Source organism: Primulina tabacum, chromosome 2 (genome assembly GCF_025594145.1).
Source record: "Primulina tabacum isolate GXHZ01 chromosome 2, ASM2559414v2, whole genome shotgun sequence".
Lineage (NCBI taxonomy): Eukaryota > Viridiplantae > Streptophyta > Magnoliopsida > Lamiales > Gesneriaceae > Primulina > Primulina tabacum.
In genome coordinates, this window is record NC_134551.1 from 5,492,077 (window position 1) to 5,508,780 (window position 16,704).

The 16,704-nt window shown below is 33.4% G+C and overlaps 1 protein-coding gene and 1 long non-coding RNA gene across 2 annotated transcripts; both read left to right on the forward strand.

Annotated features, from left to right (window-relative positions):
• Positions 1 to 5,295: 5,295 nt before the first annotated feature.
• Positions 5,296 to 9,882, forward strand: LOC142527503 (calcium-transporting ATPase, endoplasmic reticulum-type). The gene is made up of 8 exons (XM_075632327.1): positions 5,296 to 5,435; positions 5,851 to 7,410; positions 7,487 to 7,608; positions 7,694 to 7,972; positions 8,058 to 8,441; positions 8,536 to 8,645; positions 8,870 to 9,098; positions 9,183 to 9,882. The coding sequence occupies exons 2-8, from the start codon at positions 5,931 to 5,933 to the stop codon at positions 9,750 to 9,752; spliced, it is 3,174 nt and encodes a 1,057-aa protein (XP_075488442.1). The 5' UTR covers positions 5,296 to 5,435; positions 5,851 to 5,930; the 3' UTR covers positions 9,753 to 9,882.
• Positions 9,883 to 14,509: 4,627 nt separating this feature from the next.
• LOC142527511 (uncharacterized) lies at positions 14,510 to 15,724 on the forward strand. The gene is made up of 2 exons (XR_012815473.1): positions 14,510 to 14,877; positions 15,009 to 15,724. It is a non-coding gene; the product is annotated as an uncharacterized LOC142527511 (long non-coding RNA).
• The last annotated feature ends 980 nt before the right edge of the window (positions 15,725 to 16,704 follow it).

A 16,704-nucleotide genomic window follows, 5' to 3' on the forward strand; every position in this document is an offset into this window, starting at 1 on the left:
AGTATGCAATATTTCAGACACATTTTTCGGGATCATTTTCCTCTTCATCAAGAATGGTGGGAAAAATTAGTAAACTACTTGAAGAATTAACTACAAAATTAAATAGAGAAAGTACATTGAAAAAATAAAACTGTAATTTCAAATTGTAAAAAAATATAATTTAACGAGAAAAAGTACAATAAAAAAATTAAAATAAAAGTACAATAACAAAATAAAACTGTGATTTATTTACCTTTCACCTCACCCCACAATCATTTTCGCGGGCACATCAATGCCTCCAAAGTCGTTGGATTAAGTCTACTAAGATGAGGACCAACTATTCTTCCACTATTGTTAAAAGAATATTCAAATCAACAGTTGACATATGAATAACTAAGATCGTTATGGTTGAGATGAGCTACTAAAAAAATGAAAATTAATAAAACTAAAACCCTAGAATATTTATATTCACATATATGGAGCGGATATTATAGGACCCATGACCCGTCCCATATCCGGACGGGTCTGAAAAATTGGACCCTAGACCCGCCCCATGACCTATTTAGTATGTCCAAACCCACCCCATACACACGAGTTCATTGCGGGTCTGGATAAAATCCGGACCCATTGACATCCCTATTGATGTTATCATCAACAAATAAAATCACAATCAAATATTTGATGGAATTGGATTATCAAGACAACCAGACATTACATCAAGGTGTCATACTATAACATATCCTCAACCAAAAAAACAAAAAAAATTATCATGTTTCACAAACCAATAAAATATTTTTTGACAGAGATTAAAAACTTTGCAAAATATTTCACTGGAAATTTCAGTTCTTAATTTGAATAATTAGGTGCAAGCAAAACCGTATCTGTGTTCGATCGAGCTTGAAACGAAAATATAAAAATGGGCCGTTATGATAAATAATGCAAAAATTCGCTACAAAATAATAAATAATACATAAATATACCAGAAACAATATATTACATAAAAAACAAACAAATAAATATTTGAAATAATTATATAATACTGATCTAGCTCTTTTATAGGAAAAAATTTATATCAAATTTGTATAATCTATTTTTCTGATCATTTTTTTGTTAATAAACAATATAACTAGCGCATTTAGTCTATCTTGTGCTAAGCAAAAACTTATGTGAGACGGTCTCACGGGTCGTATTTTGTGAGACAGATCTCTTATCTGGGTCATCCATGAAAAAATATTATTTTTTATGCTAAGAGTATTATTTTTTATTGTGAATATTGGTAGAGTTGATCCGTCTCACATATAAAAATTTGTGAGACCATTTCACAAGACCTACTATTCGATATATTGTTGATCGAAGATAAATATTTATTAACTTCCACATCAATAAGTTTATTTATGTTTAAACAACAGTTACTATTATGATTAAAAAATTTCTTATAAGTAATATAATTATTTGAAAATAAATTATTCAGTTTTTTCAAACATTATAGCATATTCAAAATTTATTGAAATTTTATATAATATTGTATAAGTCAGTTAAATGACTAACTCTTTAACTTCTCCAATATCAACAAATACCCCCAAAATATTTTGATATTTTTTAAATTGTTCAAGCCGAAATTTGAAGAAAATATCTAATTTGATCAATTATAAACAAAAAAATATTCAAATTAATTTTTTTTATTTATTATTGGACCGGATTTTTTTCTTCAGGTAGACCACCAACTCAAAATATAAATGACCCCTTGCAGGATTGGACCCTGAGACCGGCCCTAGGTGCAAGATGAAGGTTAGGGACCGAGTCTAATGCTACAGTTATTCTATAACGAAAATATTTTATTTTAGTCCGTATGGTTTTTGTAGCATATCGAAGTTAGTAATAATTTGATGTTATACGTGTAATTAGTCGGACCTAAATCTGAAACTGAAGTCCTTTCCTTTTTATTTTTTTAAATCAAAGCTCATACAGTAAAAAAATGCCAAATGTTGGGATATAATAAAATTTAAAGTATATTTGGAATTTCAATACATTCAAATAATAAGATAATTAAATGTACTTAATTATGTACATTGTTATTTTAACTGTTAATTAATATAGAAATTCTTTTATGATTTGTTTGGTTTAGACATTCACAACGGTATGAAGGAGACACGTGTACGGGTGGATGAAAGCATCGAGTTCAAAAGTAAAAAATTATATAAACTAATTGGCTGCCACTCTTTCTCCTTTACCCATTTAAATTAAATATTGGGTCTGGGAAGAAGAATCCAGATACCAAATCCTAATCCTGGATAATCCCCCTTCACTCTCCGCACGTTGCCCTAAAATTCTCATTCTCCGCCTTTGAAAATGGCTCTTAGACTCGTATACGGACTCGTTTTTTGTCTTTCTCCACCGCCTGTTTCCTGTGCCTCCACCTCCTCCTTCAGCCGGTCTTCTACTTCACCGCCTCCTGAATCCTCGACGGAGCTCATGGACCTGTGAGTTTTTTCTCTGGATTCAATCGAACAAATGTATGCAATACGAATATATCTACATATATATGTTGGTTGTTGCAATATGTATTATGTATAGCGGATCTAAGCTGCATCTGCTGCTTTTGTTGGGGGAACAATTTGGGTTTGTTTTTGACTGAGTATGGATTAAGGCTATGCCACAGAATTAGGTTGTCTGATCTAACGGCCTAAATTGGTGTTTGCATGCCCATTTTTTGTCTATTATTTTTTTACTTAGTATTTACTCGTCCATAGTAATTTTAATGCATTTTTGTTCTTTATTTTATTAGTATTTATGAGTAAGGAAAGTTTAAAAATTCATCACTAATGGAGATTTCTTCTATAATTACATTTGTAATTTATGGAGAAAAATAATTTCTGTTCGTACGAATGAAAAGATGTCAGCTTGAGACATTGCGGGAGAGGAGAAAAAACGGGGAAAAATAGTTTGATATGCTGCACACCTACCGTGCACACCTTTGTGAGCACCGATGATTTGTCATTCACCCATTGGATGTGGAGGTGCCTAGACCGCCTAGCCCGAGGTTTAGAACACCGTGACAATGCTTGATTGTATAACTAATGGTACAAAGAACGATGTCTTTCTTCTCACAGTTTCCTTTTTTATTTTTACTCATTTCTACTATTCCGTGCTGTGATAAAAATACAAAAAATTCAAATCCATCTCAGAAAACTTGGTTCTTGATGTTTCTTCTACACAAAAACTTGAGGTTTGTCCCTGAAAATCGAAAATAATAATAAATAAAGAAAAGAAGTTACAAATGTTCGGCTGTACCATTTCGATTGCACGGTTATGGCACCGCGCCACAATGGCATGGTGCTGTGTCAAGGTACAGTACCGGTTGGAGCGTCAACGTTCATATGGCTGCTCCCGTTGGAGATGACCTTGCATAAATAATATATCCCATCCCGTCAACTCGTCAACCACTTATTATCGGTTACAATAAATGATCAGTGGATACTTTATCATTTAAAATATTTAGTTAAATCAATTTCAAATCCCCAGTGTTTAATTAATGAACCCAACTGTTTGCATTCATTTCTAATTTCTCGCAAACTTCGAACCAAGGAGTTCATCATGTGGTGCTAGCTAATACAATATACAATTTTAAAATTTAAATATTAATTTTTTAAGGGGAAGTTGATGAAAAATCTCCAGTCAAAACATTTCTTTGGGTTCTCTCCCTACCCACAAAATTGTGGTACTGTGTCATACAAAATGTGGTACACTTCATGTGGAAATGTGATACACTTCATGTGGAAATGTGGTACTAAAAAAGTACCCAAAGACTGAACACAAAAAAAATCGACGATTGAACACAAAAAAAACGTTTGGAAATGAAATGGTGAAGATTTAGTTAAGTGGGAGTACTTTTATTCATAATAATTTTAAAAATTAAAGTGAGACGGTCTCACACATGTAATCTTTATTCATATTTACAATAATAAGTAATATTTTTAACATGAATAATAATATTTTTTCATTAGTGATCTAAATAAAATATGTGTCTTACAAAATTGATTTGTGAGACCGTTTTACAAAAGTTTTTGTGATATTTTTTATATTGTAAAAGAATAAATATTTAGCACATAAAGTATCGGGAATATTTTTTTTTTCTTTTTCGCTATACTTCATATTTTTGTCATAAATTTTGATGTGCGTAGTTTTAGTAGTTGTCTGTTTGCAAAGGGACAAAGGGTTGGCCGATTTTAAAATACATCGTACTATCTTTTTCTTATTGCACTACTCTTCTTCGACCCATAAACTCTATTCTATAAAGGATATATTCTTAATATGTTATTTATTATTTACAAAAATTATTTTATTACACTTACTATTTATTTATAAATTTATTGAACCGTCGATTTAAGAAAATATCGTGCTCAAATAAATATAAAATTAATTATATGTTTAGCAAAAATTAACTACAACTTAATTTAGTCTAATAAAATAATGAATTCACATAAGTTGATGAAAAATAGAATACTTAAAATCATATAAAATAAACGATTTGTAAAAACAATATAAATTAAATACAAATTATTTAAATATAAATATTGAATTATTTATTAAAATAAATATTATATTTTTAAGACTAATAATGAAATTATATAATTCACACTTAATAACATAACAAATCCACACAAAATCAATAAAAGAAATAAAAGCTATTAAAAGAAAACAAAAAATAAAAAAAAAAAAGCTCCACAAGCGAGAGTAATTTAATACTGGAAAAATAAATGTGACTCGTGATTAGCCCGTGGGTCGCGGGTCAATGGCACACAGTGGGAGGATTTGTTCGATACATGGCTACATGGACCATGATCATGATGTCATGATCTTATTCGAACACAAAATCTTAAAGTCGAGCAAGATCATAACCGTGATTCATGCGTGCAATGTATGCACACTTAGGATAGACAAAGTTGGGAGGTTGCCAATTTTCCATGCTGTCGTGAGCCATATATTTATATACAAAAATAATAATAATCTCACGTTTATCCTAAAAATTGTGATTTTGCAAACGAAATAGTGAAAACTTGGTGTCCCCATTCCCACTTCAAAAAGCAAAGACTACTGCAAAAATTGAAGTCCAATCAACCGATCCTATTCCTTCGAGATTCTCAATCCATTATGCCTCCGTGTAAACATTTTTTTCCCCGAATGAAACATTTTCAATCCCTATTATTTTCTCTTCATAAACGTACATGTACAAATACACACACACACACACACACACATATATATATACACATTTATTTATATATATACACATTTATATAGAGGCTAGTGTATCTATCATTCATTTATTAATTTGGTGGTTGCTTTGTTTGAAAGCCAACCGACTTGTCTTCGTTCTCACGCGCAACCGCTTTTTTTTTCTTTCCAAATCATGCTAAAGACTGGATCTTTTTCACGCTGTCTGCCATTTTCATTCTGTAAGTGGGAACTTGGGTGGTATGAATGTGTCTTGCTTGCTTTGATATGTTTTCAATTAAGTGCACGTTTGAGTTCTCGCTTATTTAGTAACGTTAAATCATGGGCAACCACCTTTTTTCGATCCCTGTCCCCTCTCTCTATCAGAGTTGGATGGAGAGGCAAATAGGCAATAAATTGTCATGATTTTGCGAGTTTACAGAGATACATTTATTTATTTTATTTTTGGAGAAACATATATACATTTATTGAGTTCAGTTGTTGGGAATTAAATATGTAACTGTACGTCTCTTTTCGTGTTATGTTACCAATTCGTTAGGCCATAACGTGGGTTTATTTCATCCTATCTTATCCACGATAGGGCCAAAATTTGCAATTTTTGCAATGATTACGTTTTATGTTTTACATTATATGCAGATGATCCACTGTATGGATGTTTCATAGGAGTTTGGGGATGAGATTTAGGAAAGTTGTGTAAACTACTGTCTTGGAGAAAAATGGAGGAAACTTTTGATGAAAAAGCATTCAAGGCATGGTCATGGTCTGTTGAGCAATGTTTGAAAGAGTACAAAGTGAAACTTGAAAAGGGTCTAAGTACCAGCGAGGTGGAGAACAGGCGAGAGCGATACGGTTTGAATGAACTTACGAAAGAGAAAGGAAAACCCCTTTGGAGACTCGTTCTCGAACAATTCGACGATATGCTTGTGAAGATACTCTTAGTCGCAGCCTTCATTTCATTTGTTCTGGCTTACTTGCATGGAATTGAGAACGGCGAGTCGGGGTTCGAAGCATATGTAGAACCTTTTGTGATAGTCTTGATATTGATCCTTAATGCTATTGTTGGTGTTTGGCAAGAGGGTAATGCCGAAAAAGCGCTTGAAGCTTTAAAAAAAATGCAATGTGATTCTGGAAAGGCATTAAGAGATGGATATTTGGTGCCAGATCTACCCGCACGTGAACTTGTACCAGGAGATATTGTAGAATTACGAGTTGGGGATAAAGTTCCGGCGGACATGCGAGTTGCCGTTTTGATGACATCGACCTTACGAGTCGAGCAGAGTTCACTGACTGGTGAGGCAATGCCGGTGATGAAAGGAACCAATCCCATATTCTTGGATGATTGTGAGTTGCAGGACAAAGAAAACATAGTTTTTGCTGGAACCACAGTTGTTAATGGTAGTTGCATGTGCATAGTTGTGAACATTGGAATGTGTACCGAAATCGGCAAGATACAGGCACAAATACATGAGGCATCGTTGGAAGAAAATGAGACCCCTTTGAAAAAGAAGCTAGATGAATTTGGTAATAGGCTTACTATTGCAATTGGCCTTATTTGTCTCATGGTGTGGATAATAAATTACAAATATTTTCTCACATGGGAGGTCGTGGATGGATGGCCTCTTAATTTCCAGTTCTCTTTTGACAAATGCACATATTATTTTAAGATAGCAATCGCCCTGGCAGTTGCTGCCATCCCCGAAGGTCTTCCTGCTGTTATTACCACCTGCTTAGCACTTGGTACTAGAAAAATGGCCCAAAGGAATGCTATAGTACGGAAGCTTCCAAGTGTCGAGACCTTAGGATGTACAACTGTTATTTGTTCAGATAAAACTGGTACCTTGACTACGAACCAGATGTCTGTGACAGAATTTGTTACATTGGGACAAGATGGTACAACATCAAGAATTTTCCGCGTTGAAGGTACAACTTACGATCCCAACGATGGAGGAATAGTTGACTGGAAATGCTGTGATATGGATGCCAATTTGCAAGCTGTAGCTGAAATTTGTGCAGTTTGCAATGATGCTGGAATATTTTGTGATGGTCGTTTATTCAAAGCGACTGGATTGCCAACTGAAGCAGCTCTTAAGGTTTTAGTTGAAAAAATGGGAATTCCAGAGAGCAACGCAAGGAACAAGATCCGTAAGGCGAAACATTTGTCGAGCTATTTGATTGATTACAACACAGTTAAACTAGGTGAGTGATCATATCTCATCATTTCTGTGGACCTTTTTCTGCAACATTACTCTATATTGAATCACTTTAACTTTAGTGTGTTGCGAGTGGTGGAACAAAAGATCGAAAAAAGTTGCTACACTTGAATTTGATCGTGTCCGTAAATCAATGAGCGTTATCGTCCGTGAGCCTAGCGGGCAAAACCGACTCCTTGTCAAGGTAAAATATATATACGTGAATTCATAACCATTTTGATAGAAGATCTAATGAGATAGGGGTGCCAAAATATTGAATATTCACACAGGGTGCGGTTGAGAGTATTTTGGAGCGTAGTTCCCATGTCCAACTTGCTGATGGATCTATCATCCCCATCGACGATCCCTGTAAGCAACTGCTTCTATTGAGACACCTGGACATGAGTTCAAAGGGTCTGCGATGCTTAGGTTTGGCTTATAAAGAAGAACCGGAGGAACTTTCAGACTATTATGCTGATAATCACCCAGCCCACAAAAAGTTACTTGATCATTCCTCCTACTCTGTTATAGAAAGTGGACTAATTTTTGTAGGGGTAGTCGGCCTAAGGGTACGTTTCATCTTGTTGCTGTACACTAATTATTCATGATAGCACCTTTATATCTTTCTTATACCCTTCACTGGTTACATAATAGGACCCTCCTCGTGGGGAAGTTCACAAAGCAATTGACGATTGCCGAGGAGCAGGAATTAAAGTCATGGTGATCACTGGAGACAATAAGTCCACAGCTGAGGCTATTTGTCGGGAAATTCAGTTGTTTTCTGAGGATGAGGATATTCAAGGAAAAAGCTTCACCAGCAAAGAGTTCATGTCCCTTTCTCACTCACAACAACTTGATATTTTGTCAAAACCGGGCGGCAAGGTTTTTTCTCGAGCCGAGCCTAAGCATAAGCAAGACATTGTGAGGATGCTAAAAGACATGGGAGAAGTTGTCGCAATGACTGGGGATGGTGTCAATGATGCACCTGCACTGAAACTTGCTGATATTGGAATCGCAATGGGAATTACTGGAACTGAGGTGATGGTGGTGTTATTACTAGCTAACTCCTATTTTTTTCTATTATTTATTTTCTTTTTCTGATTTTGTCTCTTTGGACATCATTTCTTGTTAGGTTGCCAAGGAAGCTTCAGATATGGTTTTGGCTGATGATAACTTTAGTTCTATCGTGTCAGCGATTGCAGAGGGTCGTTCAATCTATAATAACATGAAAGCTTTTATAAGGTACATAATGTCCTTCTCTAGTTGGACATTACTGTATTAGCAAATAATCAAGGATAACATGATAATTGGATTAAGTTGAGCCAACCACTAAAATTGAAAATTATTTAACTTGCCCACAAATATCATAATAAGCCCGCATGAAAAATGGCAAATCTTCAAATGTACTCGTACTTTAGTGTCTGATAATTATCTAGAAGTGTCATTCAAGATGTTTTTTTATGTAGGTATATGATCTCATCTAATGTTGGAGAGGTCGTATCCATATTTTTCGCTTCTGCTCTTGGATTACCAGAATGCATGATACCTGTGCAACTACTGTGGGTGAATTTGGTTACAGATGGCCCACCTGCCACGGCCCTCGGATTCAACCCTGCTGATGTTGATATAATGCAAAAACCACCCCGGAAAAGCGATGATGCTCTTATCAATACTTGGGTTTTCTTCCGTTATATGGTCAGCCATTTTACAGTTACTGTCATTTTTTTAGAATGACGACACTTTTTTCATTTCATCTTTGATGTATTTATATTCAACCAGGTGATTGGTTCATACGTTGGCATCGCTACCGTGGGAGTATTCATCTTGTGGTACACTCAGGCTTCATTCCTAGGGATAAATTTAGTTGAAGATGGGCACACGCTAATCGAACTATCTCAACTTCGCCACTGGGGAGAATGCTCTTCTTGGTCAAATTTTACAGCTTCCCCATACACTGTTGTTGGTGGCCGTTTGATAACGTTTTCAAATCCTTGCGATTACTTTTCCATTGGGAAGGTTAAGGCAATGACACTGTCCCTCTCTGTTTTGGTTGCCATTGAAATGTTTAATTCTCTGAACGCTCTCTCAGAAGACAACAGTTTGATCCGGATGCCGCCATGGAGGAATCCTTGGCTTCTTTTGGCCATGGTGGTCTCTCTTTGCCTTCATTGTTTGATACTTTATGTACCAATTCTTGCAAATGTGTTCGGCATCGTTCCATTGAGTTTAAACGAATGGCTGCTGGTACTCTTGGTTTCAGCTCCTGTTGTTCTTATAGACGAAGTGCTTAAATTCGTGGGGAGGAGAAGGAGAAGATCATCGTTGGTTACCAAATCAAAGAAAACATGATTGATGTGTTTCGTCTCTGTAGCTGACAAGTGTAGAATACATACTGTTATCATATGTTTGAGCAAATAATGAATAATGCAAAACTTTGATAATATGTTTTTAACTTGTTCGATCATAAAGATATTTTATTCCCCATTTCTAACATTGTCTCATTTTGATTTTGGTGAAATTCTTGTCTTGGATGAGCCAAGTACATGTTTGTCACAAGTTTTACTCAATCGACGCCTAAACATGAGATGGAATAGAAAGACGTATATTGTGAGAAGTCTAATGGTTGCATATAATTTTTGATGTTACGCTTCCCACTCAATCGATCTATATCAACATTATATAACGAGGGCCAGCTGTTTTCATTGTATAATGATTTAGCAAATACACCAAATTGTGACAAAAGGACAGAATAAATTTGTATAATGAGTAGGTCTGTTGTGAAACGGTTTCACGCATATTTATTCGTTAGATAAGTCAACCCTGCTTATATTTACAATAAAAAACTATATTTTTTCATAGGTGATCCAAATAGAATATATGTCTTCCTAAATTGATCTGTAAGATCGTCTTACTTGAGTTTTTTTTTGTATAAAAATATACTATTACTGAAGAAAATATATATCGGTCTCCGATATGAGTTAGCATACAAGATTACATAGTAGAGTTAATATTAAGAAGATTTGACTGTGGGAGTTGTATGATCAAAATGATATTCACTTCTTCGGCCAATAATTTTTGAAACAAAAAAAAAAAAAATTTATCCACAATATCTGTTAAAAATCACTAAATTTAATAAATAAAAAAAATACAAGGAAAAACAAAACTAGAAGGGCCATAAAATGAATTGATCTGAGTGGTATATAGCAAATGGAATCCTGATTGTTTTTGGTTCAATAAAAAAAGTTTTTTTTAAAAAAAAATTGATGTTATTTTCATGTCGTTATTGAGACAAAGATTGACTGTCTCCTCACATTTTCAGCAACAGGTCAATGTCAAACATTAAAAAATTAAATAAACATGAATAAAACATAAATAGTGAAATTATTTAGATTAATTGAGTATAGGCTTGTTGCATTAAATTGGCTGATTTGATCTTAGTTTACTTAAGATTAATTATGTTTTCAAGCTCTGTTAATCTAAATGCATTTTAATATAATATAATTATTTTAAATGTAAGACCAGCTAGACAAAATTATTTACCATTTTTTTAAGAGTATTTAGATGTTGAAGTTGTTCTTTAAAAAAAATGAAAAAATTGAAGTTTTTGTATAATACTTTTAAAAAAGACAAAATCACTTTTCTTTATTTTTATAAATTATTATAATTCTATTTTTTTTTTGAAATTTAATTATAAAGTTTTAAGTACATATTGAACGACAAGAAACAAAATCCGAGGTATTCCATCTTGTTTTTCCATCGAATTGTTGTCATCATTGTTATTATTACTCGAATTAACATATTACGTTATACGTTTAGGTATAGTTTGATACATTGGATAAGAGAAGATTGATAAATAATCATCATTATCTCACGTTTGGTATCTTTTTAGAAAGCTCATGATAATATCATGGGCTCGTGATAACTAATTTTATATAAGGATAAAATATCACTTTTATGAAATGTGATAATTTTAATCTAATGACAAAAAATAACACAAATGATTTAATTGTCTTCAATATATAAAAATCCTAAACTCTATATATGATCAAGTTCTAAATTTTCGTCAAAAAATGGTTCTAAATTAGTATCATTAGATAATAATTATATAAATGATTTTTATAAATCTCTGATAGTAGCTATAAATTAAAATCAAATAAATATATTTATTTATTTTTATATATAATATAATATGATAATTATATAAATAAACTCGAGATAATTATATAAATGATTTTTATAAATCTCAATAAAATTATTAGTATCATTCGATAAACCTTAAAAATTGATATTTGACTTAACACACAAAATCTAATGCTCAATTATCATATTATATAATATATAAAATTAGGTAAAAATAAATAAATCATATCATATTATATAATATATAAAATTAGGTAAAAATAAATAAATCTTCCAATCACTGTCGACGCATGAACAGATAAGAAATATGAACTCAAGCAACAACTTTGAAATTATAAAATTTATTATGCTAAGGTTAATTTTGTCATTACAATCTAATACATAAATTTAATCACTCTTATTAAAATCATACCGAATATTAAATATAATATCATACATTTTATTTATCTTTGAATTATCCTTATATTATATATCATGATTAATAGATAAAAGAATAACAATAAAACTTGTTATGTAATTTGCATATTTTTTATTTTTAGTTATGTTATTAACTAATTCATATTCTTAGTCCAACTTGCAATTTTTTGCATCAAAAAAATAAGAAGTGCAACCGAAAAATATTGACATGTCACGAGATATTTACGATGTTTCTGATGTCATGTCACCATTTCAATGACAATTGATTAAAATTTAAAAAAAATACTACTACAAGTGGGCAAAATTTCTGAATAAATTGATTTCATGAAAATATGTAAATTACATAAAAAAAAAAAAAATTCACTAAATAAAAAATATATAGATAGTGTCCATTAACACAATTGGCACCATTCATTTCACGTGACCCGTGAAGGAGCAATTTGAGCCACATGATCAGAAGATGCGGTTAAAGAAAGTAGCCCGTTTAATTTAATTCGTAATTTAATAATAAAGTCAAATTTATCCGATTCTTTTAAATATCAAAAAAATTAAATAACAGCCTGTGTCTCTCCAACTTTCAAACGTGAGTACTGTCACAAAAGCTTTTGTAAAATTATTTTACGAGTTACTTTTATAATACAGATCTCATATATGATATAATCAACGAAAAATATTATTTTTTATGTTAAAATTATTACTTTTCACTCTACAAATAGATCATATCGACCAATCTCAGATATATAAATCCACGTGATCGTGTTGCTGTGAACTTTTCTGATCATTAATGAATAAAAATGAAACTAATAAATGGATATTTTAATTTTTTTTGAATTTTAATTTATTATTTGTACATAAGTAAGTGTTTATTTAATGTTTTTAAGTGTAACGACTTATTATTGACAAAATTGTTTCATGAACGTGAGGGTCACAAGTTCAAATGACAAAGATCATTTGAAGGGATCAATGCGATGAAAACTAAATGAGAGTCGACGTTAAACGTGTATAGATCGCAACAGAATCTAAGTTTTTCTTAAACAAAATCTGGAAGAAAGATCGTCTTCTCCAAAATTGGGGTTTGTTTCAACCTACCCGTGCAGGCACTGCCTGCTACGGGCAATGAACGGCCCGGATCACTCCACATGAGTGATCCGGACCCACCTCCCTGTAAAAAAAAAAAAAAAAAATTGGCTCGAAAAATTCCAAGCCGTTGGATCGACCCCTGCAGGCAGTGCCCGCAGGGGTAGGGTCGACCGAACCCAAAATTGGTCGAACAAAGTCTGGACATTTGAGTTTATATAAAAGAAAGGAGAGAATAAAAGTTGGTTGGAGCACACATCATCGCCTGGCAAAGTTGGGATAGTTGAGGCGCGATTCGTATTTAATTAAGGATAATGTGATGAGCTGGTATGAAAGGACACATGAATTAGGCTGCCCGATGCTATCAAACAAATACATGTTTATAATAATAAAAAATAATAATAATTATTATGTGTAAATTTTACCAAAAAAGTTTTAAAAGCACATCTAAAAAGATTTGTGTTATATTGTGTCGGATGCATTTAAAATAATACATGTAAAATTACGTATATAATTGTAATACAATGTGCCTTGAAAACTACAATTGTATGGCACTCGTAGATGGCACACGTGTGACACGATTTAAAGCATGTTTTATGAATTAATTATGCATTTCGTTTATTTACGATTTCGATATTCTGTTATGTCACGAGAGAATTTCAATTTTTATCACGTATCTTCTAATTTTAATTATTTCATCTTGTGTATTGGATGTAGCATGCACGGGTTAGTGTCGCGTCAACATCACATTGATGTCAAATCAACTGTTATTTAAAAATTTAAAATTACAAATACAAAACAAATATAGTAAAACAAAACTAAGCGTGTGATTAAAAAAACAAAAGACATTACCAAAAATGCAATTTTTTTTTCTCATTTATTTGTTTGATAATATGAGTTAGCCTAACTATTTTTACTTGGTGAGTAGTTATTGCATTCCGTTAACTTCAACCTTTGTGTTTAGAAAATGAATCAATAGAATCATTTAACTTTTATTAGTTTCTGCAACTCAATTTATTTTTAAAATATAAAAGTAAATCTTACACATCTTGAATAACACGACCCTAGTAGGTCATTTATCAACAATCAAAGAAGGGAAAAAAGGAAAACAAATTTTTAAAAATAGAAAGAGAAAAAAGGTAATTTAATTAGTAAAAATATAAGTGGAATTAACTCAGAAATAGAATATGGTGAGGTACTTTTACTTTTTGATTGATATTTTGTTTATTTCATGTAAAAAAATAGTAAGTCTCTTGTGAGACGGTGTCATGAATCTTTATCTGTGAGACGAGTCAACCCTATCAATATTCACAATAAAAAGTAATATTATTAGCATAAAAAGTAATATTTTTTCATGGATGACCCAAATAAGATATCTATATCACAAAATACGATCCGTAAAACCGTCTCACACAAGTTTTTGTCAAAAAAATTTGAGTTCAAAAATATATATATGCTGTCATTAAAGGAGAATATTCTCAGCAATCCAAATATTTCTGTATTTATTATGGACGAGATTTCATAAAAATTAATTAATTGCTGAATTGTGGGATTACCAGAATAACCTCAATCTAAAGTTTTAATATAACCAACAACAGAAGATAATAATAGTAGAACCTGATAGCTGCAGAGTAGGGGAACCGATCGGTTGAATTTTTCAAATCGGTGGCTGCTAAACATTCGAAAACTTTTCTTCCATCATCCAAGAAAAGGGAGAAAAAAGGGGCACGAGTTTATTGCGTGGCCCGGCGGTCGACTCTTCCCGTATCTCCCCATCCTGAGCATGGCAAGGCTTCCGCTCCGCAACTTTTGTTAATTGAGATGTGTTTTGACATTCCAGGTATTCTATTTTAGTTTTATTGTCATTCATTTTGTTAATGAACTCGTTTGATTCGGGTGATCAGGAAATGGGATGATTTTTTTTGGTCGGATTTGTTAAATTTGGATGCTTTTGTGATTCTTGAGGTGCAGATTGCGAGATTTTGTCGAAGAGATCGAAAACAACTGTGAGATTGGAGGAAATTGATCGAGTATATATATATATACATATATATAGTAATGACAAGGCAAATCGTGTTGCGTCCGCCAGGTTCGATGGTTGACCGGCGGCAGCCGCTGCTGGAGAACTCAGACTCCAGGTCACAGGGCGGCATGAGGAAGGTGAGGCTGGCGGAGGTTGCGGGAGGCACGGCGGCGGAGTGTGTAGCGGTGTGCTGCTGCTGTCCCTGCGGGATTGTCAACCTTCTTGTGCTGGCTGTGTACAAGTTGCCGGCGGGGCTATGCCGGAAGGCCTTGAGGCGGAAGCGGCGCCTGAAGCTGATGAAGAAAGGGCTTCTGCAGCCACGGAAGTGCGGTTGCGATGAAAAGGAGGTGCGGATGCACTCGGTAGCCATGGTTAATACTCTAGAAACGGGGGACAACAAGGAGGTGATTGAGCTGGAGAAGGAGATGTGGGAAAAATTTTACAGCGCTGGATTCTGGAGGAGTTCTTCTCAAAGAAGTGAAAATTAAAACTGTAAAAAAAAAAGTTCTAAAATTGCTGCTTAATTTACTGGGAAAGTGTTTGATACATACTGTTTTGGTTCTTGCCCTTTGAAAAAGCTATTAGAGAAAATCTTTTTTCGTGATGGAATTACTGTCTTTGTAATCCCTTTTCATGTTAATGTGAGAAATTCACATTTTAAAATAATTCTAATTCATGTTGTTGATAGTACAGCTGCGTTTAGTTGAAGGATAAAATAAACTAATGATTAATATCTAAATGATAGTTGAAGGATAAAATAAACTAATGATTAATATCTAAATGATAAAAAAAATGATTGTCGTAAAAATGTAATATATGATGTAAAATAATATTATGTTTGGTAAAATTTTTAAGTGTAGCATAATTTTGAATTTTTTGATGAAAGGACATTTTTTTCTTCTTCCACTTCGGCTACGGCGGTCCGACAGCGTTGGTGGTCCGGCGGACGATCCGATGACGGCGATCCGGCGGTCGAGGTGGCGGCGACGGTCTGTCGACGTGGTGCTGCGGTGGTCCGGCGACGACGGTGGCAGAGATAGCGGTCCGGCGACGTCCGGCGAGGGTGGTGGTCCGACGGTCGATCCGGCAGCCGAGGTGGTTTCGGTGGTCCGGGGACGATCCGGCGGCAACATCGTTGCGGCGGCGGCGGTCCGGCGGCCAAGGTGGTTCAACAGCGGTGAAGGAAGAAGGGTAAAATTAGAAAGAGAGTAGAATAGAGGAATAATTAATAATCCTACGGAGGAAGGAGGTATTATTTAATAATCACACGTAATACAACCTAATCATTTATAGGAGCGATTGAATTGGTTAAATAAAAATCGTACCAAACATTAGACAAAGTGTGATAAAATAATCTATCCTACTTACTCCGGCAAACCAAACGCAGCGCAAGAGTCTTAAATTTCGATTCTTATGATTCAGAGAAGGTGAGAGTTTTTTTTAAAAATTTATGTAATTATTATTTTATATTTTAATTAGATAATAAATTTTATAATGTTTTTTTTTTGTAATTTTAAATAATTAATAAATTTATTAATGTTGAAATAAAAAAATTATTTTGGGAATATTATATTGTAGTCAGAATGTAGGGCTAATCGTGTCAGCACCATACGTAAGAACATAAATCGACATCCCTCAACATTT